At 42.5% G+C, this 18,708-nt stretch overlaps 1 protein-coding gene across 6 annotated transcripts in view; it reads left to right on the forward strand.

Annotated features, from left to right (window-relative positions):
* Positions 1–18,708, forward strand: part of ube2v1 (ubiquitin-conjugating enzyme E2 variant 1) — a 30,433-nt gene that overhangs the window by 702 nt on the left and 11,023 nt on the right. For 2 of the 6 annotated variants that reach the window (XM_061833956.1, XM_061833957.1), the window contains exons 2-6: positions 713–790; positions 2,863–2,951; positions 3,779–3,927; positions 6,428–6,553; positions 10,738–12,212. In XM_061833956.1, coding sequence (XP_061689940.1) covers positions 2,930–2,951; positions 3,779–3,927; positions 6,428–6,553; positions 10,738–11,013 — 573 coding nt within the window. In that variant the 5' untranslated portion in view covers positions 713–790; positions 2,863–2,929 and the 3' untranslated portion in view covers positions 11,014–12,212. Of the gene's footprint in view, positions 1–712; positions 791–1,255; positions 1,416–1,550; positions 1,590–2,122; positions 2,526–2,590; positions 2,655–2,862; positions 2,952–3,778; positions 3,928–6,427; positions 6,554–10,737; positions 12,214–18,708 lie in introns of those variants that run through there. The other 4 variants (XM_061833958.1, XM_061833954.1, XM_061833959.1 and 1 more) reach the window with 4 other exon arrangements.

The following is an 18,708-nucleotide window of genomic DNA, read 5'->3' on the forward strand; positions in this document are numbered from 1 at the left end:
TGTATAACTCCCTGTATTTTGGGGTTCCACCACCAAGTCTCCTTCTCCACTTTCCGACCAAAAGACACACCAAGTACTCTCCTGCCTGTCTCTCTGATTACCTTGGCTGTCGTAGTCCAGTCTTCCGGGAGATTCTGCTGTCCATCGAGAGCCTCACCTCTTTCCGAAAGGCCGCACAACATTCTTCCTTTCTCAGCTTCCACCACATGGTTCTCTGCTCTGCTTTGTCTTCTTAATCTTCCTACCCACCACCAGAGTCATCCTACACACCACCATCCTATGCTGTTGACTACACTCTCCCCTACCACTACTTTACAGTCAGTAATCTCCTTCAGATTACATCGTCTGCACAAAATATAATCCACCTGCGTGCTTCTAACTCCGCTCTTGTAGGTCACTATATGTTCCTCCCTCTGCTGGAAATAAGTGTTCACTACTGCCATTTCCATGCTTTTTGCAAAGTCTACCACCATCTGTCCTTCAAAGTTCCTTTCCTGGATGCCATACTTGCGCATCATTTCTTCATGGCCCCTGTTTCCTTCATAAACATGTTCATTACAATCTGCACCAATCACAACTCTTTCTGTTTGGGAGGCTCAGCACTATTTCATATAGTTCCCTCCAGAATTTCTCTTTTAACTCTTGGTCACATCCTACCTGTAGGGGATAGCCACTAATCAATTTCCTCCTCTTCTTTGTCTTCAACCCACAGTAGCTGAATTCCCACAGAGGCCCTGCAGGTTACCAGTGCCGGGGGCAGGTGTTGTTAACCCGGGCCACGACGGATCTGGTATGGGATTCTTTAGATGGACGCTCATATTTATTTGGCACAGTTTTTATGCCGGATGCTCTGTCTGACATTTATCCGGGCTTGGGACCGGCCTACAGATTGCACTGGTTTGTGCCTGTCGTGAACGGGGCTCGAGGGTGGACCCAAATGCACGACTTCAGAGACAAGCAGACAGTGCAGAGGAAACCTTTATTTGGTCCAAGGTCTGGGATCAGGTAGAGAGTCTAAACAATCAGAAGTAATAGTACGGCAGGCTTACGAGGGTGGTCAGTGGACAGGCGTGGGTCGGTACACGGAGAGCAGAAGTCAGGCAAACAGGAGTGTGCGAACGAGGCATCAAGGACGACGATCTGGCAGAGGACAAGTCGTCCCCCGGGTCCTCTATATACTGGGAGGCATCAGCTGGGACAAGGTGCAGGTGTGCGCTGACTAATTGGCTAGCCACGCCCAGCCTGGGCAGGAAGCCAGGAGCATGACAGTACCCCCCCCCTCAACGGCCGGCCCCGGACGGCCGAGGAGCATCAGGATGGGCTGCGTGAAAGTCCCTGATGAGGGAGCGGTCCACGACGAAACTGGAGGGGATCCAGGAGCGCTCCTCCGGTCCATATCCCTCCCAGTCCACCAGGTACTGGACCCCCCTTCCCCTGCGGCCGGAAGACAGCAGCCGGTGCACAGTATACACCAGCCCACCGTCCAGCATGCAGGGCGATTCGGGCGAAGTCTGCTGACGTGGAACGTAGGGTGCACCCTCATCGTCCTGGGCAGTTTCAGTGAGACGGCGACCGGGTTAATGATCTTGGTAATTGGGAACGGGCCAACGAACCTGGGAGCAAGTTTGCGGGATTCCGTCCGCAGCGGGAGATCTTTGGTGGAGAGCCACACTCGATGAACACAGACTGAACAGCACTTTGCCGGGAATGTCCACTTTTTGTATGCGTTCGGTTAGACATGTTGATACCGTTTTCGGTGCTATCTGCACGGTTACACTTTTATCAAGCCATGCCCGTCTGAAACAGTTTTTGATTCCAGCATCCTTGTTAATTGCCCTCGCTCGATCTTCATCCTTTTTTTCTAACACTTTCGCCATCGTAAAACATTGAACACACCGTCGCTCAGTTCGTGCTATCTAAGTCCCACACGCCATTATTTGGCTAACTAACAAGTTACACTGCGATTTCTGAGAACCAACAACACATGTACATGGCAATGGTGAAACTCGATTAACCATTAACACGATTGTATCGTTATAGTGTATAACTCTGTTGTCCGATCGAGTAATCTGCCGCAAACAAGTTTTAATGTTTATGTCGCAAAATGCAAATATTTACACTACCGAGCAAGTTAGAACGGCATATGATAGTCGTGCTTGTGCTAGCACTGACTAGCACCCCCCTAAAATTTTCTTTGCGCTTATCTCGAGAATGGTCATTTTGGACTGAAAAAGTCGGAAATCCGCCGATCGGTGGAAAATTCTCATCCGCGTGTAATAAATCCATTTGCTGTTAACGTTTTCTAATCATTGGTCATATCTTCCTCGACTCGTGAACACGCGTAGGGTCCAAACTCGCAAATCCCTACAATACCTTCGAACAATTTCGTATTCATTTAACCTACCCTGCATGTTGTGAGGATGTAGGAGGAAACCGGAGAACATATACAGAGTAAACCCAGGCTGGCACGGAAGAACACGCAAACTACACGCAAGCGAGGCAGGATTTGACACGTCCTGAGATCTGTGAGGCAGATGTGCTAATCAGTCCCCCGAAAGAAAAACATTTTTATAATTTATATATTTTTTAGGTTGCGATTCACCGCTGGCGCTGTTTAAATTTTGTCCAACAGACGGCGATCACAGACCACTAAAGTAAGCTCTGTAGAAACTGCTCAGCCCTGTTGCAACTCTTCGTTTGGTTTTGGATGAATCCGATATTGTTGCGCGAGACATTTAGACAAAATGATGGCAAAAATATATTCCTTTCAATTTTATATGCACAAGTGTCACGAAGAATGAAAAGGTAGATGGAAAAAGTAGCTCAACAATGCATTTATGTACACATCATTTCCTACCATAGGAGGACGCGCGCGCTCCACAGCGTAATCAACATCTTACGTGCGCGTATCCGAGAAACTGTGACCAAGATGGCGTCTGTCGCCGGATCAAGTAAGCCCACTCTTCATTGTCCCACCCGTTGTTTTTTCCCCCCATTTTTATATTTTACATTATTTACTTTAAGCTACACTTTCCAACGTATGACCTTTAGCAATAAGATAGGTTAACACGATGAAGTGTGAGGTGTAGGTGTTTTGGACTTTCGCGGTTGTGCATGACATGGTACCCGCAATGGCACTTGATAGCTTGGTGACTAGCAAAACTGGCCGCCAACCTTAATGAGCTCAATGAGGTTTGCTGGCTGACAGAATAACGCGCTTTATACAAACATCTACACGGTTTAAACATTCTCCCAGGCGTCATTATATTCTCGTGGTTGTATGCAGGATAGCCCTGCTGCTTAGCAATTGACACGACGGTAAGGCTGAAAGAGCCCACTTGTATTCAGTGTTGTTTTCTCAACAAATGTGATACTCATTCGACGATACTTTTAACTTGACAGCTAATGTTGGTGGAGTCGTCTTGTACTGAGAGTAAAAGCTATTTGTTATTTAAGAAATACACAGACAAAAAAATAGAGGTTCCGACAGAGAATAGCCGCAAAACTGTGTTAAGCTTTCAACAAAGCTGTACTGTAATTGATAGTTTGTATTGCAGGACAAGGCTAATTATATAAGAACGGTGTTTATTTCAAATTGGTCAGTAATAGTACTTAGCAATTTTTAGCGCGCACAGATTTAAAATCTGTCACAAGCCCAATTTGATTTTAATCCCCCCACCTATCGTTTGATTAATATTTGGTCAGTGTGTGGTCAAAGAACCCAATTAGTGAAAAGTTTCTTACTCAACTAGTACAACCTATGTTGCACTGTTTGAAGATGTCGTAGTTCCTCGCAATTTCCGGCTTCTGGAGGAACTGGAAGAAGGTCAGAAAGGAGTTGGAGATGGCACAGTTAGTTGGGGCCTTGCCAACGATGACGACATGACCCTCACTCACTGGAACGCCACCATTATTGGCCCCCCCAAGGTGAGATTCCTCTAGCATTTTTGCCATACATTCCTCATAGCAGAAGTATTACATGTAACAACAATTACCTGATTTATTTAGATTGAGCTATGAGAAGTAATCAACATAATGATGAACAAATGTGGCTTACTATTAATAATTTAAGTCTTTCAAAATACTAATAATACATAATCATAGCATCTGTATTACTCTCAAGGGACTTTTCTTGTATTGTCAAAATGTTTAATCACTCAAGCGATAAGGAAAAAAATTGGGAAAAAGGTGTTAGTCGTCACCGGTGCTCGGGAGAGGACATTCATTTAAGAAATGCTTCAGGTACAGTCCCCTGTAAAAGTGTAAGAATGGCAAGGTCCTTTGTTTCTGTTGTATGCAGTGAAGAGTGTAAACATTTGGGTTTCAGACCAAAAGATGAATGAGATCTAAGTTCAGAATTCCTGCTTTTATTTCATGATATTTCAATCTAGTTCTGTTAAAAAAACACCTCTGAACAGACCACCTTTTGTTTTAAGCAGTGATGAAAGTCCTCCGGATTTTCCCGGAATTCTGGATTTTTAAATTTTCCTGAAAATTCGTCCGGAAAATTCAGGAAAAATTGCCTAAAATGAATCCGGACATTAGTTGACAACATTGAACGAACATGCGTTTGAGTTCGTTGTTTTGCTTTCACGAGCGTAGCAATGTTGAGGCACTAACACTAGTAACAGTAATGCGCCTCCTCGCATTCTCTCAAGACGTCGCTTATTTTGTGTGGTCTTGACATTAATTTACGTGTTTATTTCATAAACGTTGTTAACTAAACGCCCCTCCTCCGAAACAACCGGTCTTCACCCGGAAACAGGAAATGCAAGTTAACCGTACTGAGCATGTACGGAGCAAGTACGAACGCGCACGTTCAGAACTGCTTCATGTAATGCGAGCGCATTTACGTCGAAAGTCATCAGCATCATGAGCCATGTCAAAGGAAATTCAGTTACACCAGGGGTTCTCATTGCGTCGATCGCAAGCCAGTGTGATGGCGTGCCCCCCCCCCAAAAAAAAGACACGTTAGACTATCATCCACCTCGTCGCTTGATTCAGGTGTGGCCAATATGCCGAGCGTATGCACATAAAGGCGCGTTCTAGTAAGCCGGCCTCCTATTTACAGCAGTCCCGTGGTGCACCCCCCCCCCCCCCCACAATACGTCACGATTGCAGACAGGAATGTTTGTTCCAATGTATCGCTAGCTTCTTGCCATGAACGCCGATTATGTTGAAAACATTGCGAGTATAGACCGTTCGTGTTTATTCCTTGACAGGCCAGTGCATTCAACGTTTGTTCAGACAGTTTGTCAGATCAAGAATTTTTATTGATGAAAAATTTTAAATACCGTTTTATATCATGTTCTACTAATAATCAGTTGAAATTGGAAATTATCTTTTCCGAGTTTTAAATTTTAGTTTTCTATTTTAGTTATGTATTTGTTTATTTTATTTTTAATTTACAGTTTTGTTATATTAATTCAGTAAGTTATTTTAAGGCCATTCCTAATCACACCCGCAACAACAAAAAAATTCTGGGCTTGGCCCTTGGGGAACTTCCCAATTTTCTTTTTTGGTCAGGACTTAGAAATTTTACTTTCAATTTTTATCTGAATTTTGTTCAGATATCGCCAGAATGCACCACAGCCATCAGTTTTTTTCAATAATTTGTATTTTCAGGAATTTTCACGACAGTCCACTTTCATCTGTATTTAAGCCACCCACTTTTCGAAGTGAGCAAAAGTATTGGAACAAGTGACTCAGGTGTTTCAAGTTGCTCAGTTGTTACCTTTTACATTGAAAACCAGACAGCTGTCTAGAGCAGAAAAGTAAACCATTTTGAAGAGAGTAGAGGGAAAATCAATCAGAGCTGTTGCACAAACATTCGGCATGTCCTGAAAAAGAAGTACACTACTGCTTACTGAGCAACAGGTATTGAACAGGTTGGCCAAGGGTGTAAATGGCAGTTGACAGAAACATTGTGAGAGGTGTGTAGAAACACCCAAAGACAACATTCTGTGACATTACTGCCAACCTTCAGAACCCAGACAATACCCACGCAGGCATGGGGAGAAGATGGTAACTCCACACGGGGGGACAGGGATTTGAACCCCGGTCCTCAGAACTGTGAACAACGTTCATTCATTGTATGTTTCAATAGGCCCACCATTACGTCTGTGTTTTTCTTTGTCATTTTAAGTAAATTTTGTGGGGTCTAGCATCTGTGAAAATTTATTTTGCTTGTTCCCGTCTACAGTTTGGATTGCAAAAATAGTAAATATGGTTGCTGATTTTTATATTTTTCTGAATGGAAATATGTGTTGCATTTTTAGTGCTTCATTGTTTTTGTTCTTTCAATATTAATGTTATGATTCAGAAAAATTATTTTTTTGTCATGTAATCGAGATTGGCTTTCCATACAGTTTCATCTCAAATTCTCTGAAGTTTCAAAGTTAGCTAATTACCATTTTTTTGTTTATAGACTGTTTATGAAGGCAGAATATACGGTCTAAAAATCGAATGTGGACCCAGATATCCAGATCATCCTCCTCATGTACGCTTTGTGAACAAGATCAACATGGTTGGTGTACATACATCAAATGGCGTTGTAAGTATGCATATTTAATCAACATTCAAGCAGGTTAACGACCACTCTTACTTAAATTTTTGATAATCCGTTAAAATTGTGATACATTACAATTGTGCAAAAAACATGGGGAAAGTTAAATTTGCTTCCATTTCTTAATTACACTTACAGTGGAACCTCAGATTTCGGATATAATTCATCCATATAATGTAAATGAGTTAAATCCCTTCCAAACCTCCAAATACAGTAAATTCCCATTTTAATTCATATTTCTGTAAAACTATATACAACCTGTATTTGAATAAAAAGTGCACATTAATTGTAAGAAATTGTGAAACTTAAAACAACTTTGCGTATAATTTACTTTTTTGGTTGTGGTGTGATGGCATCAATGGATGGATGTGGAGAGAGGAAAGGAGGAAGGTTTGGACTTTAGTAGTGTTACCCTCCATGACTTGACTGGGTAATTGTCCTTCTGGGCTTTTTTTTTTGTTTTTTTTTTTTTTTCCTTTAATGTCTGAACTGGATCTCTCTAGGAAGTAGCTTTCCTTCCTGTCATCCATCCATTTTCCACCTCTTGTCTGAAGTCTGGTAGCGGACCGCAATTTGTCAAATAATGCGGAAATTTTTCCAAAAGGGTAATAGAGCACATTATATTTTGGTATGGATGAAAAATAAGTCACATTGTATAGTCGTACACAGCTACAGAGAGTGGTAAGAAAAATATACATGTACATTTCGTTATGATATTCGATTTCTTATGTTACACATTTACATTTATTATGGTAGTGTGCACCCCCAACCTAAGTTATAGGACAAGGACAAGCATGCCCTGTGGCGTGTCCCGAGATTATATTACCTCTTCATCACCACATGCACAATATATGTGCGTGAATGAGAGAGGTGGAGGGGGAGGAGTGAGGCTACAGGGAGAAAAGGTAGCGAGGGTGGAGGACTTCAAATATTTAGGGTCAACAATCCAGAGCAATGGTGAGTGTGGTAGGGAAGTGAAGAAATGGGTCCAACCAGGTTGGAACAGCTGGCGGAAGGTGTCTGGTGTGTTATGTGACAGAAGAGTCTCTGCTAGGACAAAGGGCAAAGTTTATGAAACAGTGGTGAGGCCGGCCATGATGTACGGATTAGAGATGGTGGCACTGAAGAAACAACAGGAAGCAGAACTGGAGGTAGCAGAAATGAAGATGTTGAGGTTCTCACTCGGAGTGAACAGGTTGGATAGGATTAGAAATGAGCTCATTAGCGGGACAGCCAAAGTTGGATGTTTTGGAGATTAGATTCGAGAAAGCAGACTTCGATGGTTTGGACATGTTCAGAGGCGAGAGAGTGAGTTTATTGGTCGAAGGGTGCTGAGAATGGAGCTGCCAAGCAAAAGAGCGAGAGGAAGACCAAAAAGAAGGTTTATGGATGTGGTGAGGGAAGACATGAGGGCAGTTGGGGTTAGAGAGGAAGATGCAGGAGATAGGCTAAGATGGAAAAAGATTACACGCTGTGGCGACCCCTCACGGGACAAGCCGAAGATCAGCACATGCACAATGATTATTATTAATGATTGTTGTACAAGGGCGGCATGGTGAATCAGCTGGAATAGTGTTGGGCTCACAGTTCTGAAGTCCCGGGTTCAATCCCAGCCCTCCCTGTGTGGAGTTTGGATGTTCAACCAGTGCCTGTGTGGGTTTCCATCGGACCCTCCGGTTTCCTCCCACAACCCAAAAACATACACATTAATTGGGTGTGATTGTGAGTGCGGCTGTTTGTCTCGATGTGCCCTGCAATAGATACTTTTCATCGACGTCATGCTGACAATGTGTTTTTTGTTGCCAACGCCATTTTGGGCGGCAAGCTCGTGTCTACATATCATGGCTAGGAAGCAATAAGTATACTGTAATGTTTTGGCTATGGTTATCGTTTGATCTTTTATCTTGAAAGTCCTTTAACAACCAAACACTGAAACCAGAGGCGATTGAGGCACATGTGCTGGAGTGAGGAATAAAGAAAGAAGCCACATGTGAAACTTGACAGCAAGTATTGTCTCATTATTTTTAGATTGAGCTATAGTACATCTCGTATATAGCAAGTGCGGTGTGTGTGTGTGTTATTGTGTCGACGTTAGCAGGGTGGGATGAGACAGGACGATAAGGAAGTGAGAGAGAGAGGTTGGCTGGGGGGAAATCAAAATACCACCCATGTTAAAAAGTACAGTTGGAATCACGTCTGTTATTCAATAACACGACAGCAAGATCATATCATGGTGTCAGAGTGATGGTCGTATAACTATGGACTCACAGGGGTGGGGGGTGAATGAAGACGACGAGGAATTGACCACGATGGAGGCATATATTCGGTGTTCCAAGCCCGAGGTTGGACTGGGACTCATCCAATTTACCAGATGCGTGGCAGAGATTCAAGCACCACGACAAGCTCATGTTCACAGGACCGCTTAAAAACAGAGCTGAAGAGGAAAAGTGCATTTCCTCCAGCTGTGGATCAGAGATAAAGGATAGGATGTTGTCAATACGTGGACACTGACCGGAGATGAAGATAAATTGCTAAAAACAAAAAATTATCTGATTATCTCACTCCGAAACCAAACTCCATATTTGCTAGAAATAAGTTTAACCAGAAGGCGCAAGTTAACTGTGAGTCATATGAGCACTTTGTGACATAACTCAAGGTGTTGGTTAAAGACTGTAACTACACAAACTGTGATGAGATGGTCAGAGTCCACATAGTTTTCGCTACCAATTCACCGAGTGTGCGCAAAAAGTTACTCAGCCAGGGGCCGGAGTCCACGCTCAAAAAAAGCGATCAGCATAGCCTGCTCCCACGAGTTAGGAAAAGTGTAGGCAAAGGTTATGGCTGGCGACAGCCTCGAGGTTCACCAGTCACTCACATTTGACAAGCCCATTCGCGCCCGCGGGCCAACGCACTTGCAAATCTACACAGTCGAGCACGAAAAATCACGCGTGTAAAATTTGTTCCAAATAGAAAAAAATAGATATTGGAAGACATTGGTTATATTGTGTAGTCTTTACATTAATTTACATGTTTATTTCATAAATCCTGTTAACAAAACAAGCCTGCTCCTTAATAATCAGTATTTGCCCGGAAAAAGGAAATGCAAGTTAACCGTACTTGGCATGTATGGTGATGCCAAAAGCACATGTTCCGAGCTGCTTTACGTACTGCAAATGGATTTATGTCGAAAGTCATCAACATAATGAGCCATGTCAAAGGTAATTCAGTTACACCAGGGGTGTCGATTGCGAGGCAGTTTTGGTTAATCGTGTGACAGCGTGCCCCCAAAAAAAAGACATTAGATTATCATCCACCTTGAGGCTTCAGGTGTGGCCAATACATCGATAACACGCACATACAGGGGTGTTCTAGCAAGTCGGGCTCGTATTTACGGCAGTGGCAGCAATTTTTTTAATTTACAGTTATGTTATATTAATCCAGTAAGTTATTTTAAGGTCTTGGGATTCCATCCCTAATCACACCTGCAACTTTATCTGCGAGCATGACTGACCACACGTGAACATTTTTCAAATGTGAGTGACTGAGAGCAAATCTGGAAAGCAGAGTTTCACTGCGGGTGTTAGTAGGCATATTGACAGTCCAAAAACCTCCGTAAAGATATGTAAAAAGTGTGGAGGATACCACAGTAAATTAGCTGAATGCCTAGCAAAAGGTAAACAATGCCTGAAGTGTCGGATCCCTTTTCCTATCTGTTCTTAGAACCGTAAGCCACACAATGAAATACCATGATGAAAAGGCCATAAAACGCTTATAAGCAAGCCAATATTAACAAAAAGATCACTAAAAAACGCAAGTTGTATTGTAGTTTTGCAGTCTACTAGGCGTCATAAACAAAAGTCATGACTCATGACGTCACGTGAAAAGTATCTATTGGCTGGCAACCAGGTCAGTGTGTACCCTGCCTCATGCCCATTGACAGCTGGGATAGGGTCCAGCACTCCCACGACCCTTGTAAGGATAAGCGGTTAAGAAGATGGATGGATGGGTGGATTGTTGTCCAGACAGTATTTTGGAAAAACAATACAAGTACAAACCTAACATAATATAAATACAGATAATTCCCAATATTTTGGGCATATGGGTAGCAGCAAATTGGTGGTGCGCATTGTAAATTGTTAGAAGGGTTTTCCTGATTATTTTTTTTTTTTTAGGTCAACTTTGGGGGTGCACATTATACTTCAGGACGCATTATACTTGAGAAATTACGGTACTTCATCCAGTTCTTCAGGGGGGATCCTGAGGCGTTCCCACGCCAGCTGGGAGAGTTACGTCTCTCCAGGGTGTCTTGGAATGTCCCCAGGATCTCCTCCCAGTGGGATGATCCTGGAGTTCCTCACCAGGGACATGTCCAGGAGGCATCCGATTCTGATCCTCCAGCCACCTCATCTGGTTCCTCTCAATGTGGAGGAGTAGCGGCTCTACTCTGATCTCCTACCGAATGAATGACTCACCATATCTGTTCAGGAAGACACCCTGTGTAGGAAACTCATTTCGGCTGCTTGTGTCCGGGATTTTATTCTTTCGGTCACGACCTACAGCCCATGACCATAGGGCTAGGAACGGAAATCAATCAGTAAATTGAGAGCTTTGCCTTTCGGCTTAGCTCCTTCCTTACCACAGCATACAAAGTCTGCATCACCTTAGACGGGGAACCTGCTTGTTTATTTCCCGTTTCATTCTTCCCTAACTCGTGAACAAGACCCGAGGATACTTAAACTCCTCCACTTGGGGTAGGATCTCATCCCTGACAAAACACAGGGACACTAGTTGGGGAAACTCCCATGCACCATCAAAGACACTCCTGAGAGTTTTGAGATTTTCCATTGTTCGATGGCCAAGACGAAAGCCACAGTGCTCCTCCTGACTCCAAGATTTGACTTCACAATTGACCCTCCTCTCTACCACCCCTGAATAGACCTTACTATGGAGGATCAGGAGTGTTATCCCAATGTAGTAGGAACACACCCTCACGTCCCCCTTCATAAAAAGGGAAGCACCACACTTGTTTGCCAATCCAGATGCACTCTGCCTGATATCTATGTGATGTAGCAGAGGGATATCAAGCAGCATCACGACATCCAGAGACTTTTGAAACTCCACCTGAATCTCATCCCACCCTTGGGAACTTACCAGGGAGCTTTTTTTTTTTTACCACTTCTGTGACCTCATCCCTAGAGATCAGAGCCACCTCAAGAAATACAAACTCTGCTTCCTCATGGGAAGGCATGTCAGTGGAAATGAGGTAATCGAAATATTCTTCCCTCTCACTCACAATATTCTGAGTCGAGGTCAGCAGTGCCCCATCCCCACTATGCACAGTGTGGTTGGTGCAGTGCTAAACCTGGAGACGCGGGATGGTGGATCAGAATTTCCTCGAAGCCCTCTGGAAGTCTTTCTCCATGGCCGCGCTGCACTCCTCCCATGACCAAGTTTTTGTTTCAGTGACCACCAAAGCTGGATTACACTTGACCAGCCTATCTATACCCATCAGCTGCCCCAGATGTCCCACACTCCAAAAAGTCTTGCTAGGACTCCTCCTTCAGATTAACAGCTATTGAGTTTCTCCAGTTTATAGAGTAATCTGATATTTGTGAAAATGTTTTGAGATTGATAACTGCATGAAGACTTGGCTTCTTGTTAATAAAGAATATCATTAGCAAATGGATTGATTTTGTGTACTTTCTCTATCGAACAGATAACTTTAATATTAGCATCCTGACATAAAGCGGCAGCAAGAACTTTGATGAATATAGCAAATCGCATTGGTGAGAGTGGACATCCTTGTCTGGTTCCTCTTTGTCAAGTAAAATTGTTAATTTGTCGTTTCCTTCAGCAAGTTTTATAATCTTGGTATACAGTGTAGAAAGAAAGTTCAAAAGGCAAATTTGCGAAAAATTAAAATCGGAAAACCCAGTTAAATTTATGAAAAGCTCTCTCTGCATCAAGTTACATGAGTATTGCCTAAAGATTTTTATGCTATGACATACTGATTGAATTTAACAGAGATCTGACAGTTGTTGAACCTCTACTTTTAATAAAGCCCGTCTGGTCATAGTGGATTATTGACAAGAGTACCTTTTCAATTCTGGCTGCGAGGGTTTTCCAGATAATCTTGTTTTACATTAATCAGCGATAAAACCAATAAATAGCTGAGAGAGTGGGGGCTTTCCCTGTCTTTAGTAACATTTTAATTCACACTGTGTTCGTATGGATTCTTATCTTGTTGACTATTCTGAAAAATAGCCCGGTAGAAATTTGCTAGAAATATTTAATGCATTCAATGGAGATTCCGTGTGGGCCAGGGACTCGTCCTGACATATTATTTTAAAGTGCATTATGTAATACTGTGATGATTAAGGAAAAATCAAGTGTCTTTAATTTGTGTAATTATTTGAGAAATGTTTAGATCCTTCATAAAAGTGTTTTGGTCTGCGTTGTCCAAAGATGCAAAGAATCTGCGATAACTGTAAAATATTTTCTCACAGTTAATCTCAAGTATGTGATTTGTGTACTTTATGTGCTGACTGTTTATGGGATTGCTTTCATTTGACCTTAACTTTAACATAGATTAGGTAGTATGGGAATTATGTATTTTATATGCTGACTTTATTTGATTGCTTGTTCTTTTTGACTATCTGCAGCCCTTTGGGCAGCACAATATTGGGCTACCTGTCGGCTGGTTCCAAGCACGGATAAATGCAGAGTGTTGCGTCAGGAAAGGCATCCGGCGTTTAAAAAAAACAAAAAACAAACAAAAAAAAAACCTGCCAAATAGTGTTCATCATATGAATTCCATAAAGATTAGGTCGTGGCCCAGGCTTCCTACGCCCGCCCCCGGAAATGTTAATCTGCAATGCGAAGGGAGAAAGTCAGATAATGTAGGTTGAAGACAAAAAAAAAGGAGGAAAGCGGCTTAGTCGGCAGAAAAAGAAGAGGAATGCACAGACCATACAGCTGTGTGTAGAGACTTTGAATGTTGGGACTATGACAGGAAAACCTCAGGAGTTAGTTGACATGATAATTAGAAGGGTTCAAATTATTTTATTAGTGATGAAAGTCCTAAGGATTTTCCCAGAATTCTGGATTTTCTAATTTTCATGAAAATTCCTCCTGAAAATTGAGGACAAATTGCCTAAAATTAATCCGGATATTAGTTAACATTGAACGAACATGCCTTTGAGTTTGTTGTTTTGCATTCACGAGCGTAGCCATGTTGAGGCACTAACACTAGTAACAATAACGCCCCTCCCCTCGCATTCTCATGACCTCGCCGTATCTCAGAGATTTTGAAATTTCTGCGAGAACGGAAGCCACAAAGGGTGCACATGTGCACACAAAAGGCAGGTAAATCATTGAATGTGGAGTATTTGAATAGCGTTTTGTGTAAACTAATTCATGTGTGATCGGCCAGGCACCGCAATGTTCAAACAGGCTGACATACGTGCAATAGACGCGAGTGTTAGGAACACGTTCAAGTGGTCATTGCTTGTGGAAAAGGACTTGAACGGAGATTTTTTTTGTCCGACTACATTAGAAAGATCTACAAGCTTGGTAAGTCAGTTAAAATCATATATATTTAAGGCAACTCATTATACTATTAGTATTACTATATCTATATCTAAGATAGTGAGCAATCTGGTCGAGTGTATCATCAGTACAACGCGACGTAATAAGTTTGAAACTTAAACGTTAATAGTAATGACTACAGATCAACTTCTTTAACATGTTTTACTGTACGGTGTAGAAATACTTGGATATTTTTTCGTGTATAGACTATCGATACTATATGTATAATGTGGCGAAAAGGACAATTTTAGATGTCTTTTTACTGAATAGTTCACTTAATTCATTTTTCTTGCGATAAGATGGCATATTTTAATGACAAATGTGATTTTGTGCTATCCAGTGATAGGAGCAATGTTTTTTTGGTTAGGACCTAGAAATTTTACTTTAAATGTTTGCCTGAATTTTGTTCCCTGACATCGCCACAATCCAACACAGCCATCCGTTTTCTCAAAAATTTTACGGGGCGAGGGGGGCATGCCCCTGGACCTCCCTAGCAGGACTTCGCACCTTCGGTGTTCGCATTTGTATTTTCAGGAAAGTCCACGTTCATTTCTGTTTTATCATGGTGTAGATGGGAAGAGAAATGGAGTAGGGGTTCTTTTTAAAGAAGAGCTGGCTAAGAATGTCTTGGAGGTGAAAAAAGTATCAGATCGAGTGATGATAGGGAAACTTGAAATTGAGGGTGTTATGTATAATGTGATTAGCGGCTATGTCCCACAGGTAGGATGTGACCTTGGGGGGGGGGGGTGGAGATAAAATGCGTGATCTACAGGGTCAGATTCCAATGGTCATGTTGGCGAAGGAAACAGGGGCGATGAAGTGATGGGTAAGTATGACATTCCTGGACTTTGGAAAAAGGATGAAATTGGCAGTGGTGAACACTTAATTCCAGAAGAGACAGGAACATAGAGTGGAGGTAGAAACACGCAGGTGGATTATGTTTTGTGCAGACGATGTAATCCGGAGGAGGTTACCGACTGTAAGGTTGTGGTCGGGGAGAGTGTGGCTTGACAGCATTGGATGGTGGTGTGTAGGATGACTCTGGTAGCAGATTGTAAGGTAGTGGTGGGGGAGACTGTAGCTCAACAGCATAGGATGGTAGCGGGTAGGAAGATTAAGAAGACAAAGGTCAAGCAGAGACTCAGGTGGTGGAAGTTGAGAGTGGAAGAATGTTGTGTGGCCTTTCAGAACGAGGTGAGACAAGCTCGAGATGGTCAGGAAGAACTCCCAGAAGACTGGAATACTACTGCCAAAGTATTCAGAGAGGCAGTAGAAAAGTATTTGGGGTGTCTTCTGGTAGGAAAGGGGAGAAGGAGACTTGGTGGTGGAACCCCAAAATACAGGAAGTCATCCAAGGAAAGAGATTAGCGAAGAAGGGGGACACGGAGAGGACTCAGGAGAGGCATACATTGAGATGCGTCGTAGGGCAAAGGTAGAGGTGGCGAAGGCTAAACAAGAGGCATATGACTATGTGCACCAGGTTGGATATGAAAGAAGGAGAAAAGGATCTCTGCAGGTTGGCCGGACAGAGGGATAGAGATGGGAAGGATGTTCAGCAAGTAAAGGTGATTAAGGATTGCGATTTAAATATGTTGACTGGTGCCAGTATTGTGCTAAGTAGATGGCAAGATAACTTTGAGAAGTTAATGAAGAAAATCGGAGAGAAGGTAGAGTAGAAGAGTGAAGCGTGAATGACCGGGAAGTGGCAATGATTAGTAAGGGGCAAGTTAGAAAGGCAGTGAATCAAATGAAAAATGGAAAGACAGTTGGACCTGATGACATACCAGTGGAGGTATGGAAGCAATTTGGTGAGGTGGCTATGGTGTTTTTGACCAACATATTCAGTAGAATACTAGTGGGAGAGAAGATGCCAGAAGAATGGAGGAAAAGTGTGTTAGTCCCCATTTTTAAGAACAAAGGCGATGTTCAGAAATGTGGAAACTACAGAGGAATAAAGATGATTCACATAATGAAGTTACGGGAAAGAGTAGTGGAGGCTAGACTGTGGTACTGCATGCACAAGTGTGGTGTGGCGGAGAAACATGTTAGAATAGTACAGGACATGTATGAAGGCAGCAGAACAGCGAGATGTGCTGTAGATGTGTAAGAAGAATTTGAGGGGGAGGTGGGACTGCATCTGGGTTCCGCGCTGATCCCATTCCTGTTTGCGATAGTAATTGATAGGCTGACAGCCAAGGTTAGACTGGAATCCCATTGGACCATGATCTTCGCAGATGATATTGTGATCTGGAGCGAAAGCAGCGAGCAGAGACAGTGAGTATATTGGTAGAAAGGTGCTGAGGATTGAGCTGCCAGGCAAAAAAGTGAGAGGAAGACCAAAGAAAAGTTTGATGGATGTTGTGAGGGAGGACAGTGGGTGTTAGAGAGGAAGATGGATGCTGTGACAACCCCTAATGGGACAAGCTGACAGAAAAAGAAGAACTCTCCAGTTGCATTTTGAATCTTGAATGGCTGTAATTCATGGCTTTTCTTTATCTATCATACTCAAGTTGGTTTCCAAGAATGTTTCCCGATTTATTCTTGTTCTCAGTGTCTTAACTTTTATTGTAGAAAATGTTCTTTAGATGTGTAATTGTTTTGCTATTTGAAGTTCGTTTGTAAGCATATCTGTGGGATTGATTGCATATTAAGTGAGGTTTCTTTTTCCCCTCTTCCGATGTCATTTTTTTTTTTTAATTGTACGAAGAGTTTGTGATTCAACCTGTCAATACAGCGTACCTGATTTCCCACAGCAGAAATGGGGGATATGGTTGGACAGTCGCCTAATTTCAAAAACTCATCCCAGTCCTTCCTCACCAAAGAATCAAAATCCAGGTCCTTCAATACCATGTTGGTGCGGTGCCAGACGTGACTCAATTTTTAGTTTGGGAGAAATATGTACGTGGTCACTGATGATGATTGCATGTATTTTGGAAGTAATTCTGTGAGCTATCAAATTGTTTAGGGGGAAATAAAATCTGTTTTTGAGAGAGAAGTGAACCATTGAGAAAAATTACAGTACAATACAGTAAGATGTACTTCGCGGAGATAGGGAAAGAAAAGAAAAGCCAGATCGCTACGTATGAATGCTCCATCCCTGGCCCGATGACATGGATCAATGAAGCAAAAAAAGAGAAAAAAAACACAAAATAACGCCAGCATACATTAGTACAGTACTGTAGCGGGAATGCTGTATTGATAGGGTATAATGCGGCATCCCCAGCAAGACGATATGGACCAATGAAGCAAAAAAAAAAAAAAAAACAGCATACATTAGTACAGTACTGTAGCGGGAAGCCGCATTGGTAGGGTATAATGCGGCATTCCCAGCAGATGATGTGGACCAATTGGGGCGTGGGGAGGTGGGGCTAACATACATTAGTGCAGTACTGTACTCTATATTACGAGGGAAGGCAATCTGCCATCCCAAGTGCAACGACATGGCCCAATGAAGCAAAAAAAAAAAATTTTTTTTAAATAAGCCATTTACCCCTACTTCGCGGTTTTTCACTTTTCATGGGTCGGTCTGGTATCAATTAACCGCGAAAAAACGAGGGATTACTGTGGTCTTTTTTTTATGTTTTTTCAGCCTCCATATGTCAACAAGATCAAAGTCCTTCATTACACTCCTCTAGTATATTGGGGCATTGTGGTCAATTTTTATCTTGGGGATTTGAGCAATCTGTTAGGGGGTTTATCAAAAGGGAGGTTTTCACTCAAAACCTCACGTTAAATAGCCTCATTCAATTGTCCCTCTCCACAGATCAGTCGTTCTGCTCCCTTTTCAGAAAAAAAAACGCACAAAAGGATAAAATTTTCACCCCCTTGTTTCACAGTGGGTACGGTGTTCCATGTGTTCTCGAGCAGGGACCCATCTGTCACTGCAGGATTGGAGTCCCTGGCAGTGTTGTGATGGTAGCTTTTGTTACTTTAGTTCTAGCCCTTTTTAGGTCATTCACTCGGTCCCCCCGTGTGGTTCTCTGGTTTTTGCTCACAGTTCTTGTGATCATTTTGACTCCACTGGGTAAGATCTTGCGTGGAGCCTGAAATTGAGGGAGATTATCAGTGGTCTCATGTCTTCTATTTTCTAATAATTGCACCCAGTTGATCTCTTCACACCAAGCTGCTTACCTTTTGCCCAGCCTGGTACACGTCAATTTTGTTTCTGTTGTCCTTTTGCATCTTTTTGGTCTTGGCTATTGTGGAGTTTGGAGTGAGACTGTTTTAGGTGCTGGAAATTGTCTTTGATACCTATGAGTTCAAACGAGTGCCATTAATAAAGATAATGAGTGGAGGACGTGCTGGAATAATATACAGGTCTTTGAGAGTAAGAAATCTTGCCTGTTTGTCGGTGAGCAAATACTAATTTCCACGATAGTTGGGTAATAAATTCTTTAAAAATCAGACAGATATTTCCGGAGGTCTTTAGTACCTTTCTAACTTCCCCTTACTAATCATTGCACCTTCCTGCTCCACCACAATTGTGTCTACTCTTCTTTCTCACAATTTCTGCAACTTATCAAAGTATTTTTCCTTCCATCTAGCACTCTACTGGC

The sequence above is a fragment of the Syngnathoides biaculeatus genome, chromosome 10, assembly GCF_019802595.1.
Source record: "Syngnathoides biaculeatus isolate LvHL_M chromosome 10, ASM1980259v1, whole genome shotgun sequence".
NCBI classification, from domain to species: Eukaryota; Metazoa; Chordata; class Actinopteri; order Syngnathiformes; family Syngnathidae; genus Syngnathoides; species Syngnathoides biaculeatus.